This window comes from Pelobates fuscus, chromosome 6 (genome assembly GCF_036172605.1).
Source record: "Pelobates fuscus isolate aPelFus1 chromosome 6, aPelFus1.pri, whole genome shotgun sequence".
Taxonomy (NCBI): Eukaryota; Metazoa; Chordata; class Amphibia; order Anura; family Pelobatidae; genus Pelobates; species Pelobates fuscus.
In genome coordinates this window covers 231,519,413-231,538,095 of record NC_086322.1, presented here as the reverse complement: position 1 = coordinate 231,538,095, position 18,683 = coordinate 231,519,413, and the positions used below count along the sequence as shown (strand labels likewise).

General features: G+C 38.9%; 1 protein-coding gene across 11 annotated transcripts in view; it reads right to left on the bottom strand.

Moving 5' to 3' along the window:
- The window catches only part of SRCIN1 (SRC kinase signaling inhibitor 1), a 506,902-nt gene that overhangs the window by 28,866 nt on the left and 459,353 nt on the right, over nt 1–18,683 (bottom strand). For 9 of the 11 annotated variants that reach the window (XM_063458818.1, XM_063458825.1, XM_063458827.1 and 6 more), the window contains 5 exons: nt 12,212–12,359; nt 7,885–7,950; nt 2,592–2,883; nt 1,157–1,397; nt 865–1,019 (listed from right to left, as the gene is read on the bottom strand). In XM_063458818.1, coding sequence (XP_063314888.1) covers nt 865–1,019; nt 1,157–1,397; nt 2,592–2,883; nt 7,885–7,950; nt 12,212–12,359 — 902 coding nt within the window. The remainder of the gene's footprint in view (nt 1–864; nt 1,020–1,156; nt 1,398–2,591; nt 2,884–7,884; nt 7,951–12,211; nt 12,360–18,683) is intronic. The other 2 variants (XM_063458820.1, XM_063458828.1) reach the window with 1 other exon arrangement.

Genomic DNA, 18,683 nt, shown 5'->3' with positions numbered 1-18,683 from the left:
GTCATAACCTGGCTCCCGGCATCACTGTAAGCTGAGCAATGGAGCAGAGCAGGGAGATTGCAGCTCACTCGCCGCGGCATTAAGTCATCTGTCCTTCCACCTCCCTATGCTCTCCATTACCCGGCCACCCCCCTTCGTCAGCCGCCTGCCTCCCTTAGCTCTCCATGGGATTGCCGCCCCACTCCCTCCCTTAGCAATAAAGGAGCAAACCTCCCCACTCCCTCTGTCAGCCATATGCCTCCCTCTCACAGCTCTCCATAAGCCAGTCTTCCCTTACTTCTCAATTAACCGGCCGCCTCCCTCAGTCAGCCGGTCACCTCGGGGGCTGAAGAGGCTCACAAATCCCAGGTGCCAGGACAAATTTCCTGGTCACCATGATTTGTTGAGCCCTGCAGTATATGATTTACTTGTCAGAGCAAGGTTGTTTAGACAAAAGTGGTTATTACTGTGCTGCTCGCTCTTATCTAGTTCACTAATGTGCTAGAGTAACATATTTCAGAGTGGACATTAGTACCCATTAATGCAGTATTAATTAGGACCCTTCTTATTTCGGCCTCCTATGTATTGCGTTTCCAATTCTCTAATGTGCCCTCGGTTTTCATTTTTACCACTTTGACTATGTGTTTCCATTCCCTTTTCATATCTACTCCTCATGACATCCATAAACGTTTCCACATCTCCTTGAGATAGGAGCTGGGACATATAAAATTCAGGTATTATAAGGATGGAATTAAAAGCAAGAAGGGGATAGTAATATGGTCTGGGCAATCTCAGGTTGGATACATGGTCCTGCCTTCTCCTGGCTCTATTTGTTTATATCCATGCCTTTTCGTCAATCACTCATGGCATCCACTGCATTCTAACCTTAATGAAAGTGGCATCCTTTTTGCTGGTGACAATCACCTCTCCTGTTCGAGTTGTAGTGAGTCCATGTGAGGATGGAAAGCTTCGACGAGGAGGAGGTGGAGGAGGAGATTTAGAAGGCTTTTCAGTCCGATATCTAGGCACTGTCAGCTCATCTGGAGGTTAAGAAAAGAACAAGACAATCTTGGAGGTTCTACAAATAGGGCCTGACACTATTAAAATATTCAGACTTCAAATATTGTCAATAGTAAAAAAAAATAGCAATGTAGAACCATCTCATTGATCCCCTTACCTGAGCCCCTCCTTCCATTGGGATCTATCTTGGAGCTGAGTTTCTGTGCTGGCAGTGGTTTGCAAGCACGGTGCTCTGGGGTAGATGCAGCACTCCCAGTGGCCTTGTGTTTGGCTGCAAAGTCCAAGTCTGGAATGGCCTTCATTAGTTCGGCCTGGGTCTCCTCTAGCAGACGATTAATGTCTTTGGCAGTATACTGAGTGAGTGCCGCACGTTTCTCCTCCCAGTCCCGTTCAGCAGCCTGGACCAAGAGGGAGTGGAGGGGTTATAAGCACGCGTTGACACATTTTACACTTGCCAACAGTGTTTACAGTTGTCAATTTACCAATGCTTAAAAAGCTCCTTGTACGGATATCAGATTGGCCATTGTTAATATATGGGGTTTAGTTGAATGAAAGCAATAGGATACTTATGTAAACTAGCAACAATTTTAAATCTCTTGTTCATTTTTATAGCTTTTGGCTTAAAGGAACACTACAAGCACCACAGCTTCCGTTAGCTCTACTAACATTGCAGGGATAACTCATTGGCGGAGAGCATCACATCATTGCTCCAAGCCAACGAGCTCTGCCCTGGAGCTCTAGCCTTAGCTTAGGTAGAGAGCTTCTGACTTTCCATAGGAAGTGGTGGAAGCAGGAAAAACCCCAGGAAAGAAGTGAAACCATTTAAAACACTGATGATAACGACACAGACACTCAAGTACATGATATTTTAGTCTTCTTTTTCCCTCTCAACGTCTTAATTTTATTCATTCTATTGATATATACACTTTGTTACTCCAACATCAATGTATTTGCTCTAATGTATGTATGTGATGTATGCTAAATAATCATTTAAATTATCGTAAAAAAAAAAATTAAATACACCACAGCACCCATTTGGAAAGATTCTCTTGTGCCAGATTTGTTATCCTTAGACAAAAGTGCACTAGCTGACTATGAGGCTGCAAATAAATGATAATAGTTGAAAGGGGTCTTGGGAAGTAGGGATAAAGCTTGAACATAGAGTTGGACTGAAAAAGAAGGGACAAGACTGGAGGAGTTGACTACAGTACAAACTGTTAGGGAATGTTACACTCGAGAATGGAAGATAGACATGTCCTGTTACTTTGTCAGGTCATGCGACACAATGTATGCTAAGAACAGATAAGACGGTAGTAACTGATGGCCTCCTGTATATGCCTGGGGTACAGTCTCATGTAACCAAGAAATACAAGCATCTGTGGCCTTGGTAAAAAAAAGAAAAAAAAAAAAAGAAAAGGTACTTCAGTGTATTTTTCTATACATTATTTAACTTCATCTTGTGAAGGGGTGATACCACTTTAAGCTACAATACTATTCTGATGTGAGAAGACTTTCCAAGCTACAGAACTATAAAGTATGTTACCAGAACAGAGATCTGCAATAGCGTACATTAACTGTAGCCCACTTCTTACCTCAACGGACACAGATTTCTCTGCTCCCATTCTTTTGCTTTGCATCTCTGGGACGGTCTGAGTCTTCACTGTAACCATATCTCCACGGGTGGGATTACTGTTGTGGGAGGAAGCATCACTGTGACACAATGCATCCCAACTTTGCGTTGGAGTGTCACTCTGATGGAAGTTAGTTGGGGGGCTTGAAGGCAACTCAAACTCTGCACTTTTTGTGAACTCGCCATCAGATGTTTGTTTGGAAGAAGGATTATTGAGGTTCTCTGGTGTATTCCAAACCCCTTCGTCTACTTGTCTAGAGAAAGAAATAGGTGAGAAGAACAAAAGAATTGTAGAGCAGGACATATACTGATTAAAAAGCAGGCCAATTTGCATGTGCGCAGGAGAGAGAATGGTGAAAATAATGGAGAAGGGGTTCCTTTAGAGTGGTTTTCAAGATTGGAGGAAAGTAATACAAGAAGATTAGGGCAATATCATACTGACATTTTCTGGGAAGTGTAGGAGTCTAAGCTAACGCATGTGGAGAAAATATATAACATAGGAAAGGGCAGAAGAGGGTGGCAAGCTAAAAAAAATGGTTTTATGGAAAGATTGCCAAGTTATAGGTGAATTTCGTTGCAATTTTACAAATGAATGTTTTTCTGCAGCCATGTTTCATTAATGGCTACACCATTATTTAACCCATGACTTGTCAGAAGTGCATATTTAGATGTTCTCATGCTAGTATTATTTTAATGTATAACAACTATGACTTTAATATACAGATTTATGATAACTGCGGTAATGCGGAAAAGCTAAAGGTGTGTGTTGATAGAAAAGAAACAATTTAATGCACGAGCCAATGAAAAATAAAACAATACTCAACAAAAAATGGCCCTAATTAATTCATCACCTCGTTTACAAAGCTACTTTTATGACGAATGGAATCTGAAATCCGAATGCAGGATTGCGGCTGATTAACTCCGTTGCATCGGGATAGCCAACAGGGTATTTCCTAAATGAACCACTAACAAACAACGACACTTTTTCTTTCCTTCCACTATATGCCTGTGGTGGACCGCAAACTGGAATCTTGAATATAATCTGCAACTGGTTTGTGATTAATGGTTTACATATCTTGTTTGTCCACTGGTTCAATTGTTCAAATCAACGTATGCACATTCCTCTTCGTTTCCACCTATTTAGTATATATATGTGAATGTTTTTCAAATAGTAGCTGCTTACAGTCTTACTTGATGGCCAACTGAAATCATTTTAGAACCAAAATAAAAAGTAGGACTGACCCTCTCAGCAGCAATTCGTTATGGAGTTTCACTTGGAATGGCATGGTTCCCATTTAAATAGACACTTTAATGCAGGGGTTGCCAACCTTCCGCACTTGAAATGTTGTGGTCTACATCTCCTCTGATGCTAGGCTTGCATTGTGGCTGTAAGAGCATTTTGGGAGATGTAGTCCACAACATCTGGCGTGCAGAAAGTTGCCAACCCTTGCTTCAGTGAGTATACCAATTTCATCTCATTAAAGTAATGTACTTTACAGCATTTACAACAAGCAAAATTCAAAATTAGACAGTTCACATTTAGGGATGGGATAACAGGACTGGATGATATCTGCAGCATTATCTGTGGAAAGAAAATAATCTCTGCAACATGAAAACAAACTAATAGAAAGACAATGTGGTGAGAAGGATATTTAGAACTTTTTTTTTTATATCTTCTGATTGCTGGCATTCTATTCATAATGCTACCTTAGGCCAGAACATGTGCAATTCAGTCACATATAGAACAAGTCATTGATTTTGAAGACTTTACAGTAGAAGGATCAAGCCATGGTGAGAAATCTGTCTTGTGCTGGAATCTATGTTAGTTTAATTGCGCTTTAAGTTTTTTTTTTTTTTTTTGTGAGGCCAGTAAATCTAAACAGATAAAGGAACACAAATGACTTATGGTAATATAGTACTGCCTATAGGACAGGCTTGCCAAGTTTTTTTGGTTGGAGTAACCCTTTAACTTGTATTTATTTTTGGTTTCCTGTGCTTTTGTGCACTATTTATATAATGCATAGATAATGAGCCTTAGGTTGTACAATTAACGTAAAACTTGGAAAGGTTTTTTATTATATGAAAATTTGCAGGAAATAATCGTCTTTTAATAGAGCAATGATCTACTAGGGTAGGAACAACTAAATGAATTATACATATAGCAAACAAAAACCAAACCAAACCAAACAAACAAACAAACCTGAAATGTGCCACGGGTCATGCTCAATTCCACACACACACAGCAAAAGCACAGGTTTTATTCAGAGGTCTTCGTCCTAGAGTCTAGAATACAATGCAGTTTACTGTGTGTGTACACACAGTAAGCATCCTAGATTTGTGTCTATTAACATAACCCTGTCTCTGGATTTAGTTGAAACATTCTTTAAATGAGAACTGCCACTTCTTTTTTTTGTTTTTATTCTTTATTTTGTCTCTGACAGTATATCATAACGTTATTCTTGCATTGCAGTTGGTGGCTTGCGCAGAAGCCATGTATTCCATTAAGCATTGCGTTTTGATATAGGCTTGCGCGGAAGACGCATTTTCCATTTCAGGTTATTGTGCGCTAGGGGGCTTACGCAGAAGCTGATTATGCGTCTACATTTGCCTTTATCTGTCAGGGTTTTTTGTTTTTATTGAAATTGGTACCCGGAACGTTGTGTACCAAGAGAACTGCCAGTTCTGATGCTTTCCCTCACTCGCTTTTCTGAAATTTCCACCACTGAGTAAAACATTGAAAATCACCTATAACTTGTGTAAAAATTAAAACCGAGTATCTCCCGGGAAAAAAAAAATTGTTAAAGCTTAATTCTGTTAGGACCAGAGTTAATAATGGCGGCAAATTTTAATCTAGTTTTAGTCATAGTCTCATGACTAAAAAGCCAGTTTAGTTTCAGTTGTATTTTAGCCATATAATTGGATTTAGTTTTAGTCAATTAAAATCTGACTAAAATTGTTAGTCGACAAAATTAAATATTGAAGAAGAAGGCATCTTGTTTAATTACTCTCGTCTCAATATGCTTTTTCTATATTGACTGCCAAATGTAAAGGACAGGACTTATTACAATAATTAAAATAAATTTGTTAAATACAGGTCTAGATAAAAATAATATAACAAATTCTGTGAAGTGTTCATTCCCCTTTATTATTAAGAAATAGATTTGTGAGGTGTGATATCAAAATAAATGTAGAAATCGACACGTCTTTATCATGCAACTGGGTGCCTCAATCTTAGCTCCCTGTCAATCATTGTTACATGCCCTGTCCTGTGCACCTGGCAGTCACATTAAACTCATAGATACGATGAGAAATGGTGCAATGTTCTTACTCTTGTCTTCATTTGCTATGGTAGTCCCGACTTTGTCTTGTATGAAATGGAGATTATTTGCTAAATCTTAAATATATGAAAAGGAGACAGAGCATCTCCTAAAAACTAACTAAAGTTACAGATGAAACAAAGTATATAAATAAGAACGAGGGAGTATAATAAAATGAACTAAACGTTTAGGTGATAAACCCAAGACCAAGTAAAAATTGTGAAAGTTTGAGAATATTGTAGTACTACTAAATAGTCAGTAAATGGCCCCAAGTTGACACATATCAGAGCACATGTAAAGAAAATGCATAAATACACATAGTAGTGCAGATTGTTTTAAATGAGAAATGCTAATATCATCATCATTAATGTACCAAAATTCCCATAAAATCCCATATTAATTATGTTAAGGAAATCAGGTATCTGTCACATAATGATAAAGCTCTGTCATAGGCAAAGTGCAAAAAATGTATTAAAAACTCAGTGATAGTAAAAAATAAACAGACTGTCTCTTACAAGAGTACGTGGTGAGTGGGCTCAGCATACACCGTTACTCACTGCCAAGCTTTGTAATGTATCTGGTTGTGGAGTTGGAGACACTGGTTATGAATATGAGCGTGGTACTTCCGAGCTCCTGTAGTCACCATCTCCTTTATTGACGCCAACGCGTTTCTCCTGTCTGTCTTCCTCAGGATAAGATGTTGTCCTCGCCATCTTCAAACAGGGTATTTAAAGGTCTGAAGGGAGGTAATTCTTATTCCTGATAGGCGTTGACTTCAAAGAGGGCTGAGACTGCAGGAGCTTGGAAGTACCACGCTCACATCGTTTAGGCTGCACTGAAGCCGGATCACTACATTCCGGACGTTACAGCTATCCAGAACCAGTGTCTCCAACTCCACAACCAGATACATTACAAAGCTTGGCAGTGAGTAACGGCGTATGCCGAGCCTACTCACCACGTACTCTTGTAAGAGACAGTCTGTTTATTTTTTACTATCACTGAGTTTTTAATACATTTTTTGCACTTTGCCTATGACAGCGCTTTATCATTATATGACAGATACCTGATTTCCTTAACATAATTATTAGTGGCATTTTATGGGAATTTTGGTACATTAATGATGATGATATAAGCATTTCTCATTTAAAACAATCTGCACTACTATGTGTATTTATGCATTTTCGTTACATGTGCTGTGAGATGTGTCAACTTGGGGCCATCTACTGACTATTGAATAGTACTACAATATTCTCAAACTTTTCACAATTTATACTTGGTCTTGGGTAACGTTTAGTTCATTTTATTATACTGCTCCGCTCTTATTTATATACTTTCTTATTTTGATTTGTGTCTTGGGGGTACAACACATTGAGTGTGTTAGCAGCATTATAAATAATTCCTACCAACTCTAAGTTGCATAAAATTTTTAAATATCAGAGCGCTCCAAAATCAAATAAAGTTACAGATGATTGTTTATATTTTTATTCCATTGTGTACAATTCAGAGAAGTGGCAGTCCCTCTTTTAAACCAGTGGATTCTATGTTATATTTCCTATTTATCTGCAATTAGGGTAATATTGTAATACAATATGCAGTTTGGAAATTGTTAAGTTCCAAATATCTATTTATCGAATACCTATTGTTTTATTCCTAAACGCTAGCTTGCTTTGTAACAATAAGATAAGTCTCAATAAGATATTTTAATTAATGGAGAACAATCATTTTGCGCGAGAAGAATGGCACAAACGAACCTTTATCTTTATACTGTCAGAAGAGTACAATCTTCCGCATATTCTGTAAAAATGTGGACATATATTCCAGTACCGCATTCGGATTCCGAAAATACTTTCCAAATTATGGCCATCATTACATGCCACCCTGCACTAGAATCATCCCTTTCCAAATTCTCACTAAGACCCGCAAAGATAAAGTCCTCACCTCTGTAGTGTGTCAGCCAGTATGTCAAGCTCCCTTCTCAATTTCCCGCTGGAATGCACGCTCTTTCTGTAACAAATTTATAGCAATTCATGATCTCTTTAAGTCCATGTCCTTCATCCTAATTACTGACACTAAATTCTGACTCAATGGAATACACCCTCTCTCTTGCTGCAGTCTATATGTAGGGGATCTGTGTGTAAGTCACGGATGTAACCATGGTTACCAAGTAAAGCCCTGTGAACGAAACTTATTTTACATCCACAGCACCAATTTAAGGCCAATTTAGGACTTCCCTGAGTCTTGAAGGTTGCAATTTCCTGCAAAACGGAGATCTTGCTGTCCTAGTTACCAGTAGAGTAGAGTTTGTCTTACTGAAGCTTATGGCACATAGCGTTGCCACTTAAAGATTTCGTTTTACAACAAGGGCCGATGGGCTGTATGGCTAAGAAAGCTACTAACATACGTATATGCTTGTTATGTGAATAATGATAGCTCTTTATAGTGCGGATAATGAATAGTTCTGTTGTGTGGTTTTGTATGTATGCAGATAGTTCTTGCTGTAGTGGTTTAGCAGTTAACATTTCCTCCATGCTTTTAATTTTTGCATCATAGCGAGATGAAGGTCTTGTTGCAGGAACAGATAATTTGCAAAAGTTATAAACATGTTTTGTTTTTTTAATTGTTGTACTTTGTCTGGAAAACTGCACCGCCCAAATAAAACAAAAATCAAATCACTGTTTAGTAGATATACCCCAAATGAAGAGGACATACTTGGAGACCTCAGCAATCTGAATGTACCTTTCCTGGTTAAATACTATGTTGTTATTTAGGCTGTTAATTATGCATTTTTGTATTCCTTTTATATCTAAATGTTTTGCAAAAGCTACAGATATCTTCTCTGCAGCCTTGCAATCCCTTCCCTTCTAAACCTGCCCAGACATTCTGTGTCTGTCCAATCACAGACTTCCCAATGCAGCTCAATAAAAAGAGCTTGCAAGGCAGACACTGTGTCTAATTACTGCCTCTTGGGTTTAGCTGCATTGAGCTAACCAAACAAAAAGTAACAGGAGCAGTTGTTTGCTTGAAAGCCAAATGGGGGCAGGGTGGTGTAACCATTTTAACCCCTTAAGGACCAAACTTCTGGAATAAAAGGGAATCATGACATGTCACACATGTTAAAGAAGTGCCAATTTCTACTGAAATCTGTACGGTTTGTAAAATGAAAAAGAGAAGACACACTATTCACACACAAAGCATTTCATCAAGTTAAAGTGCTTTGGGGGTCTCAAGTATCCCTTTAAAAGGATAATATAATTTGATATTAAATAGGAACAATATGTAACTGTGGAACTCCACTCCTTCTTATCCTGTGACTGGGCACCTCCATCTTAGCTCCCCGACAATTATTGTTAGAAGTTCTGTCCTAGACACCTGGCAGTCAGCATAGCGCAAGCATACAGTAAAGAGGGAAAATAAAAATGCTTTCATTTATTCTCCTCATCTGCACTATTTACTGTGCTTTGTCTAGTCTAAACTGGATTATGATGTCACTTGCTACATCCTAACAGAAAATAAAAAACATAGAGCATCACGTGAAACAAGGTTAACAGCGTTATGGGAGATTTTCAGAGTTTTATTAAATGGTGTAAATTGCAGACAAGCTTTGAATATGTTAGTTAATTTTCAGGATACTGGAGTTTCTTACATAAGAATGGGGGGATAATCCAGACTCCTTGGTAACTGCGACTACAGAGCTGTATCTCAACTAAAGTCCATAATGATTATCTAACAGAAGGCTCCTGTTTCTCGTGTCCAAAGAAGGCTTGCTGGGTAGATCTGGAATGCCCTTAGGGGTGGAGCGTTCTGTAAATGATCTGGAAAGATTTCCTATGTAAGCTCAGTGAGCCAATATTCATCCCAGATGCTCCTGAGAAGGCAATCTATTAACCTGATTTTCCTTTTCAGGTGGTCTTTAATAGATATTGTTTAATTAATCCCACCAGTTAGGGACAGCAAGAGCTCAATGTCTTCAGGATGCAGTAAATAAAAGGCGAATATTAGGATATCACTTCTAAACTGCAACAGCAAGTGCTATAAGACAAGATACATAGACAGATACTTATCTCCTGTTGAGATGATGCCACTGTAGTTTTTTCCCCCAAGAAGCATTTCCTTTTGATCCAAGCCAACTATATAATATATCAGACATTGACCTACACTGCTCAGACACAACATTAAAACCACTGACAGAGGCAGTGAATATTTATTTTATAGTTACAGTGTTACCTGTTAACATCCATATTAGGCAGCAAGTGAACATTCAGCTCTTGAATTTCATGTGTTATGAAAGCAGGAAAAATGGGCAAGCAAAAAGATGTGAATGACTGATAAAATATATGTTGAGGGCTGGACGACTGGGTCAGAGCATCTGCAAAACGGCTAGTCTTGTGTGGTGTTCCCAGTATGCAGTGGTTAGTACCCAACAATAGTGGTGTAAGGAAGGACAACCGGTGAAGTGGCATAAGGGTCATGGGTGCCCAAGGCTCATTGATTCACATGGGAAGTGAAGGCTTGCCTGTTTGGTCCGTTCATACAGAAGAACTATTGTAGCTCAAATTGTTTCAAATGTAATGCTGATCATGATAGAAACGTGTTCGAATACACATTGCATCGCAGTTTGCCGTCTATGGGGCTGCGCTGACGCACTCCGGTCAGAGTGCCCATGCAGGCTGGTGGAGAGGCAGTATTATGCACTGGACAATGTACTGCTGGAAAATCTAGGGTCCTAGCATTCATGTGGACTTTACTTTGACACGTTCCACCTTTTGCAGACCATGTACACCCCTTGTGGCAATGGTGTTCACTGATGGCAGAGGCCTTTTCAGCTTGATAACACACTCTTCCACACTGCAAAAATTGTTTGGGAATGGTTTGATGAACATAACAAAGAGTTCAAAGTGTTACCTTGGCTTTCCTAATTCCCCAGATCTCACAGATTGAGAACCTGTGGGATGTGCTAGCACAGCAAATCTGATCAATGGAGAACACATTCAGAGATCTTGTGGAGTCCATGCCTCGACACATCAGAGCTGTTTTGGCAGAACGAAGGAGACCTACACAATATTAGGCAGGTGGTTTTAATGTTGTGCTGGGTCAGTGTATATTACCTTCCAACAAATCTACCTATTTAGCCCATCTTTATATTATTTTCTCAAAACATTAAATAAAATGATGCTCTCACACTAATTCCCTCTATTTTTTTTTCTTGATCCTCTCCAATATTCATTCTTTTCAAAAAATCCTTGAAGATAGCACGTTTCTTGTTCATTTGGACAGTATGATCACTAATTAGTTCTATTATATCAGCCTTCTATGCTGCATTTGAAATGGTCGACTGCTCATTTCTCCCCAAACACTATCTTGGATCTTAGCTATAGCATAGGGAGGCCACAATCCTCTCAGTGCCCTATTTATGTTCATGTACAAGGTAGAAACGGATGCTTTTTTAAGGCAGGACTGGAATACTCTTATAGAACTTCACTGTCTGCAGTTCCTGTATTCTAGCAACCTATTATAGCTGTATTGTGGCATTCTTTTGCATTGCTTATATGAAAAGAATTGTAATGCCAATCATAAAGTCCCACCTGCAATCCTCAGGTGGCAAACACTGAGCATATTAAATGTGTCCTCAACATCTTGTGGCTGGTGGAAACATGCTTATAAGGAACAATATAATATTCTAAATTAATATGATACTTAAGAATAGCAAAAAACATTTTAAAGGAGACCCTTGTGCCCCATAAACACTACAGCAGGCTGCCAGGCCATGGTGCAAGGAGTAAGAAGTCACACCGTTTGATAACAGTTTGACTTCTCACCTGGAGACCACTGGGCGCCACTCACGGCTACAAGCACCCATTAGCTCTCCTGAGCTAAGCACTGCAGTGTAGGGCACTACCTGGGAGAGTATTCTAATTCTGATCAGCCAATGTGATAAGTCCAGCACCGTCTGGATTATCTCCTAATATAACATGAAACATCAGAAATATGTTTGGATTAGGAGTAAGTAGTTGGATATGATTATACAATATAACAGAGGGAGGTTTAAAGAAAACCTTGAAGGGAGGAGAAACGTTAAGAGGAAAGTTACAACAAAGGAAAATAAAACAGACAGTGCCAAATCGAGTAAACCGTAAAGAGATCAGGTGAGTAAAGGACATATCTGTAGGGTAAGACAAAAGATGGGTGTTATATGAAAATAGCTGGGTGTTCTGAGTAAAATAAATGATTTCACTGTGACAGGTTAAGTTGCAAATGTTACACTAACTTGCGAATCTGAGCCAAGGTGTCAGTGACAGCTTTGCATCTCTTCAGCAGCCCGTCTAGGCGGTGTGGCTCCTCCTTCAGGAACTTCACAGCTTCCACCTCCACACGAAGAACCACACGCATTTTACTCTGCAGACTGGGGAACTTAGCTGCAGGTTACATAGTTAGAAAGTTAGTGAACTTGAAATAAATACAAAGGGTCATTCAGTTCCCATTTTTTTTTTATTCAAAGTTATAAAACAAAACAAAAACAAAACTATCCTGTATATATGATTATCTTATCTTTTATGATGAGCGATATATGTTGACTGTGCAAGATATTCTCTCACTCTAATCAAAAAGTAAAATGTAATTATTATTTTTTTGGTATCATGTGCAGCCAGCAAAAAAAAAAAAAAAATAATAATAATACATAAATTCACAAAACAAAAAACCCACATATTATATCAGTAAGATATCATGTGTATATATGATAAATGTACATATGAAAATGATCACTAAAAGTAGAAAATCTTCAATCTCAAGCATGGTAGCAGTTATCATTTTAGAGGTTTAAATATAATTAGTATTCACTCATTCTAACATAGCAATCACAAAAAGGCAGTATTATGTTTTTGGAGCCTAAAAAATACTACCTGTGTAAAAAAAAGCAATTAAATGTATGTGCCTATAAAATACAAATGGTGTACAATAATGAAAAACTTTTATAAAAAACTAAAAACTTAAATACTAATAGAGCACTCAGAATATAAGAGCTAATCCACCTATCTCTAGTATTGAAATCCTTTTGGGTCTGTAAAAAGTGACCCCTCCCTTATGTAAAGATGGGCAGACTCTTTTTATTGCTTGTAATACTTTAATGAAGGCAACTCAGAAGACATAAAACTGCATTTACAACAATGGGAGATGAGATAAATAACTGTAGTATACTGACAAGTGAAGAACCTTTTTATGTAAAATGGTTCATTACTTTAGCATTGCATGGTAAGGGACCATACCACCCTTTGCAAAGTATATGAAGACTGGATATATTTAAAATAGTATATACTTTATATTGATTTTGCAGTACTAATTACAGTCCTTTTATAAAGAATAAAATTTTAGAAAATACAGAAAAAGATTTTTTGGGAAATGCCATACAAGGGAACGGAACAAAATGAATATAGAATGGTCACTAGTACATACAAAAAGGAGAAGATCTTCAGAAGGTGAGGTAGGAGAGGTACGAGAGGTGGAAAACACTTACAGACATCATCTTAATCATTTTCAATTGTAGGTCGATTTAAATACATTTCGGAGAAACCTTTGTTGAAATAAATATTTTTTTAAAAAAATCCAATAGAAAGAGAAACTAATAATTCTCAGTTCAAATAAACTAACCTCAAAGAAAATCCACTTTTTCCCTTGTAATATGATCTCAGATCAAAATTACTTCCTTTGAATTTGTCTTTATTTTAAATGTTTTTTATTTCCGTCATTACTACAGTTTCAAAGAAAATGTAACTATAAAGAGGAAAAAGCTCTGAAAGAATTAGATAAACTGGGGGAGGGGAGGGAACAGAATTTTTTACTCACCGTAAATAATTTTTTTCTTAATATGGTGGCAGTACGTATGGGTTGTGCTTCCTAATTGGGACAAGGATCTGCAAGATGGAAATTAAGAAAAGTTCCTCCCCCTTTACCCTATAATGGGCTTACCCGGCAAACCCACCTCAGTTGTAGCAAGAATAAGCACCCACACCGCAAGCAAAATTTGTAATTGAAAGGGAGAGAGATTTGTACTGCCACCATATTAAGAAAAAAATAATTTATGGTGAGTAAAATTTTTTTTTTTCTGACATATGGTGGCTATACGTATGGGATATAGCAAGATCCCCAATTGGGTGGGCCTTATGCCTCAACAGCTTGTAGTACCTTATGCCCCAACGCTATTTTAGAGGAAGAGAGTACCTCTAGCCTGAAATGCCTGACAAAAGTGCTAAAAGATGACCAAGAAGCAGCCTTCTGGGTGAAGCAAGAGCTTTCTCTGCCCATGACGTGGGTGGCCATTGCTTTTGTGGAATGTGCTGAGAGAGAAGCTGGAGTAGCAAAACTACTGAAGCGCAAGACATTTTGATAGACCAAACAACAAGAAATATAATTACGAAAGGCTTCATTCTCATTAAACCTTCCTTAGAAGATGACACACAGGTGATCTGGTTCACTCTCTTGGCAGAGGTAATGGCCACTAAGAATGCTGTTGCAGCTTTAGAATCTTAAAAATGAACCACCTCCAAAGTCCAAGGAGACCTGAAAGATTGAAGAAAGATCCCAGGAGGAAAACATAACTTCCTGGGTGGCCTAAGAAGCCTATTGTGTTAAAGAAACTTCAAACTAGCATATACAAAGACCAATCCTTTCCTACAAAGAACTTATTTTGGAATACAATTTGGTCTTAACATGGAAACGCCCAACTTGTGGAAATATCATGAAGGAAGTGTAACTCTGAACCAACGGAAAATGAACTAGAAGACAATGATGTTCCTTACAGTAATGTAGAAACTCTAACCGACTCCTTATGTACAAGTTAGAGGCGGAACGACTAGTAGATTAGACGCAACAATTGGATTCTGCGTTATAAGAACTCAGAAGATGAAGGATCCACTATGCAGTTGCCCTGCCGCCTATTAAACACTTACAGACGCCCATCCTGTCTTCTAAAAGTTTTTTTTGAGATAGGGAGAACAAAAAACTTGGAAATCATCTCCAACAAGGCCGAAAACCAGCTAGTGTTTGGCCAGTACGGAAAGACTGACAGAACCACTGCTTCGTCTGTTCATATCTTTTGAAGAAGTCTTGGGATCAGTGTATAGGAGAAAAACGCAAGCCCGGAGAAATGTCCTGTATAGGGAGGCAAACCTGGGAATCTTCATGTTCTCCCTCCTTGTCATAAGGTCTATCCGGGCCCTCCAAATATCCCTTTAGAATGGTGAGCATTATAGGATCTATAGACATTCTCTTCATCCCACTCCCTCGTGCTGGGGTCGTAGGTACCCATTGTCGGTACCCCATAAGTTGAATGGAGCGAGGACCTCCCAGAGATCCTGAGCCCAGTACACAGTTTGGTACATAGTTGAAACAGACTATGCCACTGGCACCACCCTGTCTGGCGAAGTGAGAGAAACAGTTGTGGTCTGACTGCATCCTACTAAGTCTCTCCATTAACAAAGCTCTAAATCGGCGAGGGGAGTGAACAACTGCCTTATGAGCTCTGAAATTAGTGGACTTATTTTTCTTTGGACCAAAAATGCTGGCACATTACAAAATTTAGAGGAGCACCCCAGTCTTGGATAAATGCCTTATGTATGGAGAACTACCCATTCTATAGGCTGAAAGGTAAAACTTGTTGGAAAAAAACTTGACGTTGTCCACCAGTTAAACCGATGTTCCATGAAAAGAGTCTAGGAGATACAAATCCAAGACCGCCACACTTTTGACCCAGTGAATTTTACACTGTAGCAGCCATATTTTAGATTTTGCCCAGTTGCAGTAAATTTTGCTTTAGTAGAAATTGGACCTTTCCTTTTTAGTGTGGTCAGATGCAGAGATAACGTATTAGGGTTAATCCGAACACCAGAAATCCTGTGTTCCTGGAGGAAGAAATTACTTTTATAGCCTCCGTATCCAACCGTGATCCTGTAGCGTTCTGCTAGCTATCTGAACATACTTAAAGGACAACCGTAACAATTCGAGTTATGGGAGCCAGAAACCTCTCAACTATTCCTGGGCAGAAGACCGTCCAAAAGGGGAGTGTTTGTACTTGAATGAATACTCTTCAATCCACTTATGGATATCTTCCAAAAACATCTTGAGGGACCGCAATAGGGATATGTGGGTATATATTGCTGTGATCTATTTACACAACGCAATTCCCTTTCTGCAGAATAAGAGTTACAGAAGCATCAGTTTCAATTCTGAACCTCAGGAGATTTACCAAATAATTTAAATTCAGGTCTAAAGGAACGATCCAGCTTAGATAGCCAGGAGATTCCTGAGGAACTTGATGAACTTCGTAGTTCACTAGAACCATATCTCCAACTCCTTGTATCCAACAGGGACATTGTTTCTGTAAATAGAGTACCAGATGTTCGGAAGAATGCTAAGATAAACGAGGAATAATGAATTGGGCAGACTCGTAAGAGCAAGCGGTGCCCTCTGTACTAGATAAAGAAACCAGTGATTGTAAGTAGATTCCCCTTAAAAGCCAGGGAAGAGACATTTAGATATATACTGGTTCCCAAATGCATCCTGGGAATGTTAAGTGACCAGAAATGCAGGATTCTGCCTCCAACCTTCTTGGCATCAGAAACAGACAGAGCTTTTTTAGTTTTTGACATAGGTTATAAGATACCCATTTTCCTAATGGGAGTAAATAGAGGACCGAAAAGGATGCTGATTCGCAGTCCGAGCATAAGCCACAAGGACACAAGAGCAACAGAAGATCAACCCATGATTTTGGCTGTCAATTTCAAAATGTATTAGTCATGTCCATCACAAAAGTATGTGGCAATCACAAATACAGCAGTAAACCTAAAAGCTGCTATCTGGAGACTTCCATAACCTCCATTAACTATAGTAATCAAAGTTATAAGTTCTGGGCACCGCTGCACTTGCCAGCAAAGCCTTATACCAAAATTCAGCAGCCTGGAAGATCGTCTGTAAGAGGTCTCGGCCTTCTTGACCACAGGGTATTTAAAGCAGCTATTTCACCTATGGGATTAGGGGAGAGAAATGCAGAACTTTCTGGTTTCCCAGTGTATCTTGGGGATGTAACTTTTACTCCATTTGATGGTAAACATATTAAACGCCGGCCAATAAAGGCTTGTTACACAGTTTTCCCATTTCCTGCATATAAGAAAGACATGAGGTCTGAGGAACAGAGAACCCTCATAAAAGTTCAGCAGATTATCCTGCCCCATGATCGATTCATTCCCAATGAACCTTCTTAGTACATCAGGTGGGAACCAACTCAACACAATATGATGAACCAGGTATGTCTCAATAAGAGGTAGACAAACATACGCCAGAAGCCACATTAGATGTAGCCAAAGGCCTTCTCTTCTATCTGCCTCTTTGAACTCAGGCACAGCAGCTGATAAACTATTTGATTCTCCATAAGAATCCCAAGATTGAGCTTGATAATCTTGATGCCAGGCTAGGAATGATAGCATAGTCTTTGCTTAAATTTTACCAAAGAAATTGCAGCACCTTGGTTACAATTATATACCCCAGTACGATCAGGAAGGGGAATAGCACAGATACCACAAGAAAAACATGTTTATGGAAGAGGCATTCCAATTTGCATATACAGACCATTAAGCAAAACTTAAATTATTCTATTCCAAACACAACAGATTTTCAAAGTAAAGATTAGCCAATCTTACCTTAAAAACCTTTGAGCCGTGTGGGGGGCTGGTGACATGGGGAACCCTTCTGACAAGCGTCCTGCTGCCAGAGGTAACTGCACAGCGATCCGCACTCGGCCGTTTCCAGGAAGCTCTGGTTTGCACATGGGCAGTAGCGCAACCGCAACTTCGGTGGAACGCGACACCGCCCGGGCGTGCTTTTCACCGCTGAGCGCAAGGCCTGCCATGTACTCACTGCGTTCCCGGGCCATGCTTTCTTCCCAACCCCGGTACTTACTTGGCATACAATGATCCTGGTGTTGAAGCTCCGTACCTCCACGGAAGGAGCCTGGACGCTCAGCCTGCCACCCGGACAGCAATCGGGACGCATCCCCCAAGGTATTAACCAGTGTGCCTCACCTCCAACAGATGCCTGATCCGTCCCATGCTGGGACAAGGAAGAACTGAGGTGGGTTTGCCGGGGGAAGCCCTTTATAGGGCTTTTCTTAATTCCTATCTTGCAGATGCTTGTCCCAATTAGGAAGCACAACACGTACGTACTGCCATATGTCAGAAAAATAGTCCTTCTATTGAAAGAATTTTATTATTATGAAGCAAACAAAATTCTAAATGATAAAGACACCTATAAGAAAATGTAAAAAAACAAATCCAATAGAAGCAGATCAGAAAGAATGTTTAAAACTTTAAAATATTCTTGGTTAATCCAATTTCTTAAGCAAAAATAAATTTGAATACTTGTGTATAAAGCATCCAAAAATCAGTGCTCTATTTTCTCCCGAAAGTACACAAGAATACAAATAACCCTCCAGAGAGACTTATGGTAGCAGGGATCGACTCAATATCCCATAGATTATCAGACTATATCGATGTTCACTTGCAACCTCTTGTACAAAAAAAACTACCTCATACATTAAAGATACTACTGCAATTTTAAATATTTTAGATAAATTTAAATAGAATAATGATTTTTTTTTAGTTACATGTGATGTAACTGCTTTATACAGTAATATCCCACATATATGAGAATTTGAGGCAGTTTTATAATTTTGAAATAATTTTATAAAATTT